The 11,079-nt window shown below is 43.8% G+C and overlaps 1 protein-coding gene across 5 annotated transcripts in view; it reads right to left on the bottom strand.

The window, feature by feature from the left end:
* Window positions 1-567: 567 nt before the first annotated feature.
* PHF8 (PHD finger protein 8) overlaps window positions 568-11,079 on the bottom strand; it is an 85,316-nt gene continuing 74,804 nt past the window's right edge. For all 5 annotated transcript variants that reach the window (XM_010970760.3, XM_010970786.3, XM_074359284.1 and 2 more), the window contains 3 exons: window positions 8,125-8,234; window positions 4,091-4,427; window positions 568-3,177 (listed from right to left, as the gene is read on the bottom strand). In XM_010970760.3, coding sequence (XP_010969062.1) covers window positions 3,089-3,177; window positions 4,091-4,427; window positions 8,125-8,234 — 536 coding nt within the window. In that variant the 3' untranslated portion in view covers window positions 568-3,088. The remainder of the gene's footprint in view (window positions 3,178-4,090; window positions 4,428-8,124; window positions 8,235-11,079) is intronic.

Genomic DNA, 11,079 nt, shown 5'->3' with positions numbered 1-11,079 from the left:
CAATCTACGATGTGTGAGGCTGGAAGATTTCTTTGCCTGTTTGCTCATCAGTAGGATGAGGATATTGGTGACAGTGAAATGAATCAATTTACACAGAACATTAAGAGCAGTGTCTGATATAAGGAAATGACCATGATATGCTAGCTCTAATAATTATATCTCTTGCACTGGCCCTAAGCACAGTAATCAAGTTCAGCTTGGAGGAGCATGTCAGAGAGAGAGAGGGAAGGAAAAAGAAAAACCCACAAATGCTCCATTTGCAGAAAGAGGATATAGGTGTATTCAGTTAAACAGCCCATGGAAGCTTCCCAACAAACTTGTCAGGCTCCTTTGAATTGTTGCACCCTTTCTTTTCTGCTCACTGTACTTTTGCTTATGTTTCTGGTGTGTGAACTGAGTTTCTTATGAGGGCAGCGATCCTGTCCCCTTCCCACCTCAGGAGTAAGGTTGGGCACCAGGAAGTGCTGAGTTCCTGGGAGAGACAGAGAGAATGTAAAGAGAAGGCAGCACTCCTGGACCCCAACACCCCACCACTCCCACTACCAAAAAAAAAAATGCCAAGCAAAGTAATTGCCAAGATAAATCACTTTTATCTCTATAGGAAAGGGAGGATCTAAAAAAAAATATAAATTACATTAGTAACACAACATAAGAAAAAAACAGGGGAAAAAAACAACAGAGAAGTCTGTATGATGCTATTCTAACCTGTTTATAAAAAGGCCCTGCATCAGAAATTCACAATCCTACCCACTTCTAAAAATATATTTAGACATGTACAGAAGCGGTGGGCTTGTTTTTAAATTGCTTTTTTTGTAAAAATATATTAAAGGTGAATAGAAATCCTCTCTCCCTGCCCCCTATCCAACCTCCAGCTCTGTGCTGGGGATTGGAGACCAGAGGTAACTCTCTTACCATGTTCTAAACCTTGGTTATGACCACTCCCAACCCCTCCCCAACTCACTTCACTTAGAACCTGAAACATCAAAAAAAAAAAAAAAAAAAAAAAAAGCACACTAGCCTCTTTGGAAAAGCATAAATCTGAGGGTAAACTTGCTTTTCATTTAAAACACAAAACAACAAACAGCAGGCTCTGAGAGCCCAACTAAACTAAACGGAAACCCAGTCAAATGGAGGTTGGGTTTCAGCTTCACAGAAACTTCTAACAAAGAAACAGAGGGGAAAGAGGCCTGGAACCAGGGGGATTTGCTAGCAATTAGCTGCCTTTGAAAGATCAAGGGAAGGGGGTGTTAATGGGCAGAAGGGCTGGGGTCCTGGTCTTGGTTACAGCAGTCAGGGCCTAGTCAGGCAGTTGCCTACACAGGGACACAAGCTGCCCCCCTTCCCTCCCCTCACTACCCTCTGCTGCCTTGAAATCCCCAAGAAAAGCAAAGCTGGGCAGAAACAGAGGGGAGGGGAGTGGGGACCTCACGTGCTAGGGGGGAGGTAGCCAGGCTTTTTGCCTTTGGTGTGACTAGATGGAGGACTGCTTGGCCCCTGGGGTCCCCAAGATAGAAAAAGCAAATGGGGCTAAGGGACCCCTGATTCCAAGGCAGGAGAGTATATGTGGGGCTGTGGAGAAAAGAAAGACAAACTGGAGACACAAAGATGACTAGGGAAGCCTCACGTATTCCCTGTGGCCTGCATGGTAGCTGTTAAGTTCCCCAGAAGCACTGGGAAAACTGGGGTGAGGTTAAAGTCGGGGGTGGAGGACAAGGATGCACTCCACTTGGGCAGTGCCAAAATGGAGAGAGGGAGACATTCTCCATCCAGTCCAAGTTGCCAGGGAGGCAAGACAGAGAAGGTGGAGGGAGATGGAGGGAGAAGGGTGGGCACTGTCTGGACAATAGAAACATTCACAAAGGGAAGAGGGGGAGGGAGGATCAGATGATCTGCTCCTTTACAGATGGGCATCTCTGCTCCTAGGCTCAAGCTCCCGAGTAGCTGGGCTGCACTCTGCTTGAGTGTCCACCTGACGTCTGGGAGTGCAGAGGCCGAGGAGTGAAGATTTGAGTTCTGAGGTCTTTTTCAGACCAACACATCAAGATGGGGAGAGAAGCAGGGAGACTCCTGTTGGAGAACCCAGGGGTAAGTTGTCCTGCCACATCCTCTCCAGAAGGTCCAGGCTGTGCTCTGTGGTACAGGTGAAGGGAGCAGGCCGTAGAGCGAGGGTTAACTGCTTCGGTGGCAGGTGCTTTCAGGCTTTTGTGAGATGGTTTTTACCTCCTGGGACCCAGCCACAGCTATGTGGATAATGTTCTGCAGGACCTCAAAATCCAGGCAAATCCCTGGGGCACACCCTGGGACAAGTAGCTTCATCTGTAGCCACCCAAAAGTAGCTTCCTCCAATGGGCTACAAAGTCATGGTCAAAGGCTTGGACGTCGGTCCTCTCCCCACCTTGAGAAGTGACAGGAATCTTTCTTCCCAGGGATTAGTGAAGTCAGCCCATGGCCCTTCTATGCCACCTCTGGAAATGGCCCACAGTGGGGCAGTGAGGAGACTCCGAGCCCTCCTCTTTTATTTCCATGAAGCATTTGGCATGAAGGGGCAGAGGCCACAGCCTTTTCTCAGGTACAAGTCTGGAGTGGGACACATCCACTGGGTTGAGGGGAGGAAGGAGAATGGGCAGAGGTGGGCAAGCTTCTGGAGACAGGGCTGGAGCCACAGAAAGTGTTGAGTACTGGGCCTCCCACTTCATGACCAGGGAAATACTGAGGGGCCCAGGCTCTCCTCATCCTGCCTTCCAGCTCTAAGTTGGGGCGAGAGTAAAGGGCAGACAAGGCTGGAGAAAGGGAAATGGATTGGAGCAGCAGAAAAGAGAGTTCTAGTCAGCTAGAAGCCTCTTTCATTTACCTGCTACTCAGAGATACAGAAAAGGAAGGCAGAACGCTCCAGTGGAAGTGGGGAAGGGAACTGATGGAGTTGGTGAAGGGGCTTGTGGGGGAGTCCATGCCTTTGGTCAGTTCCAAGAAAGCAGGACAATGCGCCTCAGCACCTTGTCCGGGGCAGGTGGGATCCAGGAGTGCCCCGAGAGTTGACAACAGAGAAGGCAATGGGGGTGATGGGGTGAGGGGCAGGGAACAAAGGGGTTCACAGAAGCAGTTTGCCATTTCTGTGGATTTTCAGGATCCGGCCGAGTCTCTGCTTTGCTGTAGCCAGGCCCTTTTTGGGACGCTTTCCTGTGGGGGAAGGGAGAGGTAAGCAAAGGCTATGGCAAGAGTGCCAGCAGCAGCTCCAGCATCCACTGTCCTTGGCCACTCCCCTCCTCTGCCCACAGAGTCTCCCCACCCTTACGCCTGGCTCCAGGGCTATCTTGGGTCAAGAAGCCCTCCTTAACTTCTTCCATCCAACACCACATGCTTTGGCTCTTCCTCCTATGACCTCCCGCAGCAGCTACAGACTCCTTAGTTAGTCTGTCTGGTTCCTTTTCTGCACTGATTCCTTTGGTCCCAATCATTTTTCTTCCTGAATTTTGAAAGGAGGTGACTGTGCCTCCCTATCCTCTTATCCTACCCGCCAAATTAAACAAGTGCTTGGTTTAGCGATTATAGCTCAGTGTCCTGAAAATTGTCACTCTCAGGGCCTTGTTTCATTAGAAACCCCAACCCTCATCACTCCAATACCACACCAATCTCCTCACCCTTGAGCTGTGTACTCTAGGGTCTGGGCTTCCAGAGCCAAAGTGAGGAAAAGGAGGGCTTGAAATCCCTTCCCCTTCCTCCTCTTTCCCACACCAAATCACCTCCCATGTCCCATGTGGCCTCCTCCATATTTGATCCATGTTTCCCCTCCTTTAGAGCCCCAGACCCTCTTCACTGCAGCCTGGACTTGTATATACACCTCCTTCCTAGACTTCCCACCTTCAGCCCACCCTCTACTCTGGCCTACCGGAGGATCTTTCTAAACCCACATCTGCGTTTGCCTCTGCTTAACACTAGTCAATGTACCTTCACAGCCTATGAGATCAAGTCCAAGCATCTTAGGATGCCCATCAGTGTCCCTCCCAGGTGTTCTCATTTACCAGGGTGCTTAGAGTTTGAAGCTACTGGCCCTAAGACCCTTCTCAGTTCTACAACCATATGGGAGTCATACCTTGTCCTGCCTGATTACTCTGGGAGCCAACTGAAGGGCGTCGCTGGGTCAAGAAGACACCAGGGGCCATGGGTGTGGTGCTGCGGTTTGCCTGGGCCATGCCAAAGGCATTGGGACGAGCAGTATACTCGTGGTCAGCAAGACTTCCTGAGAGGGCCTCTTGTTTAGGCTCGGGAGGAGGCAGGGGCGAGGAGGAGGTCAGAAGCTGGGGTGTAGTGGCCAGAGTTGTGGCTGGTGCTGCCACGCTGAGATTGGGCTCTTGAGGGCGAGGCTGTTCTACCTCCTTCAGCAAAGGCTTCTTCTTAATATATTTCTTCTTTTGGGCCTTCTGTAGCTCCTGAAACACAAGTCAAGTGGGAGGGGAGAATTTAGGAGTGGAAAAAAGAGAAGAAAATTTTCTAGAAAGGCAACTAGATAGTGGTCAATGTGGTTCTGCAACCCGCCCCCACCCCAAGCCCAGCCTGGATGTATGTACACACAACACACAGGCCTTCCAATACCTGAGGTCATCTCTTTGGTGTTGCCCATCCTTAAGTCATCACTGTCACTAATCAGTACAGTGGCAACAAAAGGGTAAATGAGTTCAGAGACTTGAGTTTTGGTCTTGGGCTTGGGCAATAAGCATTGCCACTTATGAGGTGGACCATGGACACTTCTAACAATAATAGCTAAATTTATGGCAGCAGCTGAGGCACTTTATGTATCTCACCTCATTTCATCCTCAGAAAAGTCCTGAGAAGGAAAATCCCTGTTTATAGATGAGAAACCTGAGGTACAGGGATATTAAGTAACTTGAGCCCAAAGCCTCACAGCTGAAGAGCTGTTAGGTTCAAGATTCAACCATGTCTAGCTGAACACCCACCTTGCACACTTCTTAAAATGGGACATCTGAGAGTGAAAGAGTAGTACCTTGGGAATGAGACAAACTTGGGTTCAAATCTAGTCTTGTGCTCCCTAAGTTGGATGACCTTAGTCAAGTTACTAACCTTTCTGAAACTCAACTGCCTCATCTGTAAAGTGGGCAAAATAATAGCTGTTTTTCAGGGTTGTTGTAAAGATTAAATAAAATGATGACGTAAAAGCGCAGCACACAGTAGGTACTCAACAAGTGGTAAACTATATTCTATCTTCATCTCTTCCTCTTGCTGATCTTTTTCTTTTAATAGAAGACTTGACAATCTTCCAGGTCACTGGATCTTAAACTTCAGTTTTGGATGGGAGGGATGAATAAGGAGTTGCATCACTTCTCCAGGTATCTTGGATTTCATCCATCCACTGCTCTATAGATCTACCCACTGTGTACTGGGTACCTGTATAGTGGGCATCTGGAGCCCTGAGAACCTGGAAAGGTGGTGCTGAGAGCATGTAAACGACTTCACCTTCTGAAATGCTACACAGCCACACAGACCAACTCAGTGATTACATTTCTTTGCCTTCTCTTGGCAACACGGGCCTATTCCTGCCTTCGGAAGATCCGACAGGCTGTGGCTATCATAGGAATTTCTGAGGGACAAGAATAATAATATTAGCAATACATGCCAGGCACTGTTCTATAATTTCACTCATTTAATACTCATAAGAAGCATGAAAAGAAAGAATTATAATGCCATTTTTAGAAGAAACTGGTACAGAGAGGTTGTCACTTTCCTAAGGTTACAAGGACCAGTAACTGGCCAAGCAGGGATTCAGACCCAAGCCATCTGGCTTCAGAGTCTCTTTTCTCAGCCACAGTGTTTTTCTATCCATACCAGGAACTGCATTTCTGCCCCTCATTTCTCTCACCTGAATCCAGAAATTCTCTCTTCATACTAAGATCACGTAGCCTAAATTTTTCTACCTTTGTTGCTCATCTACTTTTCACATAATTTATCCAGATTACCCCATAGAAGACCAGACTGTCTTATGACAGGGCCACATACACCTCATCAATCCCCTTGCTCAAAAGGCCATTAGCAAGTCCCCACTCAAGTTCAAACTTCCTGGCCTGACATTTGTGGTTTTTCCAAAGAGTCTGGCCACTTATACCTAGCCAATTCATAATGATAATGATGAAAGCTAATATGTCTATTGTACTTACTCTGTGGCAAGTGCTGTTTTCAGGGCTTTTATATGTATTACCTTATCTAATCCTTGGACAGAGTCTACAAGGAATCTGAGGCAGAGAAAATTAAGTAACTTGCTCAAGTGAGAGGGCAAGGATTTGAACTCAGGCAGGCTGGCCCCAGAATCCATTTTTTTCACCTCTGTTTATCTTATTCCATTCCCCAACATGAAGCCTCCAATTCAGAAAAATCTGCTCATCCATTTATTCATTCACTCAACCAACAATGACTAAACACATGGTTAGCATAGTAGGGATACTAAGTTAAATTAGGTATGTCCCCACCCTTGATGCCCTTCCTTACAGTTTAATAAGGGACACAGAAAAGTTACTTATGGTTATAAGTACCATGAGATAATGCTATGGAAGTGCAGAAGGCCACTGAAATAAATTGGTGGTGGATGGTGTGAAGGGGTATTAGGTAAAGGCATGTGAGAGGGCATGATTCCCAGTGGGCAGAGGGAACAGCTTGTGCAAAGGCACAGAAGCATGAGACAATCTACACTGAATGAACTGTAAGCACTGTAATGGAATAGTATGGCTGGTGGGTATAAAGGGCATGCATGATGGGCTGGCTTAGGTCAGGGAGGAGAGGTGACCAGAGACCATATCAAGAGGGCCTGTGTGCTATACCCAGGAGTTCTCTTCTCCTGGAAGGCCTCCCTATCCCCTACAAAAGTTTAGCCTGAAAAACCCTTCCCAATTTCAAAACCTCTTCTTAGAGGTTGTACCTGATCAACCCAACCAGAAGGGAGCTCCTCAGAAGGCACTAAGAATACTTTTCACACCTTTAATTAATTTATTTAAAAGTAGTGGAACCTCCCTCCACCGTTTTTTTCAAATTACATCTTGCATGGCACTAGGATATACATAACAGAGAGAAGTTCTGGACAAAGAACGGCCACCTGGTCTGGCTGGCTCCCAGCAACAGTCTCTAAGACATTTTAAGCAACTCTAGAATTTCATAGAACATTATATTAAAAACATCATTCTATTAAATTTTATTTAAATAGGCTATAATTACTGAATTATATAAACATTTAACTATTTCATTTCATTTAAATAACAAGTAACAGGAAATCTGAAGTTAGAGGATATGAGTTTGAACCTTGTCTCCTCCATTTACTGGCTGTATTATCCTGGACTACTCACTTAAAGAGAGCCTCATTTTCTTCACCTGTAAAATGATGAAAATATCACCTACTGAACAGGGCTATTGGGCAGATTACATGAGACATTGTACATGGAAGCACCTAACAGAAAGCAGATGCTCAATAAATGCTCTAAGCTATGGGATGTGGCATAAGGATCTAAGAGGATGCTGATAAGGAAAGAACCAGAAGATTCACCTCCAACTACTCCCAGGATTTTTGAGCACATTTAAGAAGTTTGCAAACTATAAATGTTAAGAAGTCAACTTGATTCTAGGACAAAAATTAGTGGGTGAAGTTTTCTTAGGAAGCAGGGGGTGAAGATCAAGGCAAAAGTATTTGTTATAGAGGATAAGAAAAGCCTCTCTCCCAAAAAACCACATTCTGATACTGATGGGAGACTGAGAAATTGAGTGTACTCAACTGAGTCACCTCCTTGGGGTTTCATCTGAAGGCAAATGCTCTCACCCAAGGACAGCCCTGGTACTTCCCATCTAGAGGCTTTTACACACCCAGAAAGGTAAGTGATATTAGCAAGGGCTTTTCTCTAGCACCCTATTTTCTTTCATCCTAAATCATGTCAACTGTGTGACCCGTGGAAGTAGCTTGTCATTGAGTTGGGATGTGTAGGATATAGAAGGGGGCTGGGATACTGCCATGGATTAAAGACCAAAGGTTACCCACTTCCCAGTGAGACAACAGTGGGGTCCTATCAGGCTGAAGGTCTTGAGTTTTCAAACTGGGATCAGTGGCAGGGCCATTGCCTGATTGTCAGCACCTACCTGTTGGGCCAGCTTTGCAGCTGCTGCTGCCAAACCTGTCTCAATGGAAGCTACTCGGGTCCCCTCACGTACAGGACGGTCCTGCTTCGGTAGAGTTGGGGTCACACGGGCTGCAGAGGGAACAGGATAAAGACATTTATCTGATTGCCAACCATACTCCCTACCTCTGAGCAGCCCCAAGGTGGTCTCATTGGTTTTCCTGCTTCTAGCTTTTTACAAAGCCAGATTTTGTTTCCTGTTAGGTAAACAGCTAATTCACAAATGCCCAAAGTAAACAAGTACACACTGATTAAAGGCTAGAAATTAATTCCCCTGACTTGGCATGTAAAGTTGTCTATGTTCTGCACCCTACCTACCTTCCCAACCTTATTTCCACTCCCATATTCTCAGCTTCTCCAGACAGAATGGCTTCCTTATTATGCCTCCAGAACACATACAGCTCATCCTCTCTCCCTGTGCCTTCATCCTTACCATCCACACTTCCTGGAGTACCCTCTTCCCTTTTGTCTACCTTTCAAAACCTGCCTGTTACTCAAAAGTAAGCTGAAATCAACCTTCTGCGTAAAACCTCCAGGATGTCTCGGGTTCACACTGACCTCTTCCTCCCCTGAACCTATGACATGGACAAGTCACTTAATACATAGCACATACCATCTTGTCTCATTCTCTAATGTTGACGTGTGTTATTTTTGTCTAATAACCAGGCTATAAGTTCCTAAAGATCTTACTGTATAACCTTTTTATAATGCTTTAACAACCTTGAATCAAAAAATAGTTACTCATCCCACATTTTACATAGGAAGTGTATTTCAGGATAACCAAACAGCCCCACATGATGAGGGAATGCTCTTCTTTACAGAAGAATGCCAGCCAATAAATGTGGAAGGAATGACAAAATTAGAAAAATCACAGGTTTAAAAGCCCTAATGAAACAACTGATTCTAGGGAACTGGATATTCACATAGCTCCAAAGTATTACCTCACAGATTACTTGACAGTCTCAAGGGAAAAAAAAAAAAACTAGCTTTTACAATAGCGAGATCAGGAGTTCACCCCCTTAACCTAAGTATTAACCTTATTGTCACTAACAGTGAGGCAGCCAACTTCATGTGACTTCTAATGCAATGCAGTGGGAAATTTACAGCATCACCTGGGAAGTAATTTTGCCAAAGACCTAACATCAAGTAAGCAGTTCGTATTACTTCCAGTTTTTAGGAAACAAAAATATTTTTTTAAAAAAGTTAAATGACAACACCACTAGAAAACAATCATCCTACAAGATAACTGGCCTGGTTTCATTAAAAACACAATGTCACAAGGAAGCAAGCAAACAAATCTAGAAGGTAGGATGTGCTACAGGACAATTATACCAGTCTTTATAACAAATCAATAGGATAAAACAAAAAAGCGCGGGACTGCTCTAGATTAAGAAACTCAAAAAACATGAGAGCTAAATGCCGTATGGACCCTGTTTCAATCCTGATTTAAACAAAAACACTATAAAAACATCTTTTTTGGTTAGATGATTAAGGAAATTTGATTATGAACTTAGTATTAGATAATATCAAGGAATTATCAAATTATTATTAATATTGTTACGTGTGGTAACAGGATTGTGGCTATGCGGGAAAGCGTCCATATTTTTTAGAGTTGTATACTGAAGTACATGGTGGGGTGGGGGAGGGAAAGACACTATCTGATATTTTCTTTAGACAATTTTGAAAAAAAGAAGAAAGTAATAGATCAATCAAATATGGAAAAATCTTGACAACTGTTGATTTTCAGTGGTGGGTGTATGAGAATTCATTCAAGTAAATGAAAAAGTCAATGTCACAGAAAAAGAGGCAGTGGAGGTAACTGACTTGGATTTAAAGATTCCTTGGTTGGTTAGCTATTATTATTATAAAGGAGAGTTTCTGTATAAGCAGTATGTAGATTCTAGAACAGAAAATTCAGGAGGCTAAAGTCCTTTCTTTAAAAAGGTGATATTTTACTTGTTTAAAAAATGAACTGGCCAATAGGCACATGAAAAGATACTCAATATTGCTAATTATCAGGGAAATGCAAATCAAACCTACAAGGAGGTTATCACCTCATACCAGTCATAATGGCCATCATTAAAAAGTCCACAAATGATAAATGCTGAAGACAGTGTGGGGTAAAGGGAACCCTCCTACACTGTTGGTGGGAATGTAATCTGGTGCAGTCACCATGGAAAACAGTATGGAGATTCCTTTAAAAACTAAAAATAGAGTTACCATATGATCCAGCAATCCCACTACTGGGCATATATCCAGAGGAAACTCTAATTTGAAAAAATACATGCATCCCTATGTTCAAAGCAGCACTATTTACAACAGCCAAGACAAGGAAGCAACCTAAGTGCCCACTGACAGATGACTGGATAAAGAAGTTGTGGTTAATATTATATACAATAAAAAGTATCAAGTTGTGTAAGTGGCCCCCCATCTGTGTGTGTGTGTGTGTGTGTGTGTGTGTATATATATATATATATATAATGGAATACTACCCAGCCATAAAAAAGAATGAAATAATGCCATTTTCAGCAATGTGAATGGATCTAGAGATTATCACACTAAGTAAACCAGACAAAGACAAATATCACTTTTATGTGGAATACAAAAAAATGACATAAATGAACTTATTTACAAAACAGAAACAGACTCACAGACATAGAAAACAAACTTATACTTACCAAAGGGGAAAGGGGGTAGGGAGGGATAAATTAGGAGTTTGGGATTAGAAGATACAAACTAGTATATATAAAATACATAACCAACAAGGTCCTACTGCATAGCACAGGGAACTATATTCAATATCTTGTAATAACCTATAATGAAAAAGAATATATATATTTATACATGTATAACTGAATCACTATGCTGTACACTAGAAACTAACACAACATTGTAAATCAACTATACTTCAATTAAA

The sequence above is a fragment of the Camelus bactrianus genome, chromosome X (genome assembly GCF_048773025.1).
Source record: "Camelus bactrianus isolate YW-2024 breed Bactrian camel chromosome X, ASM4877302v1, whole genome shotgun sequence".
In the NCBI taxonomy this organism is placed as follows: domain Eukaryota; kingdom Metazoa; phylum Chordata; class Mammalia; order Artiodactyla; family Camelidae; genus Camelus; species Camelus bactrianus.
Note: the sequence above shows the minus strand (reverse complement) of the source record. Positions and strands in the feature narration are given on the sequence as shown.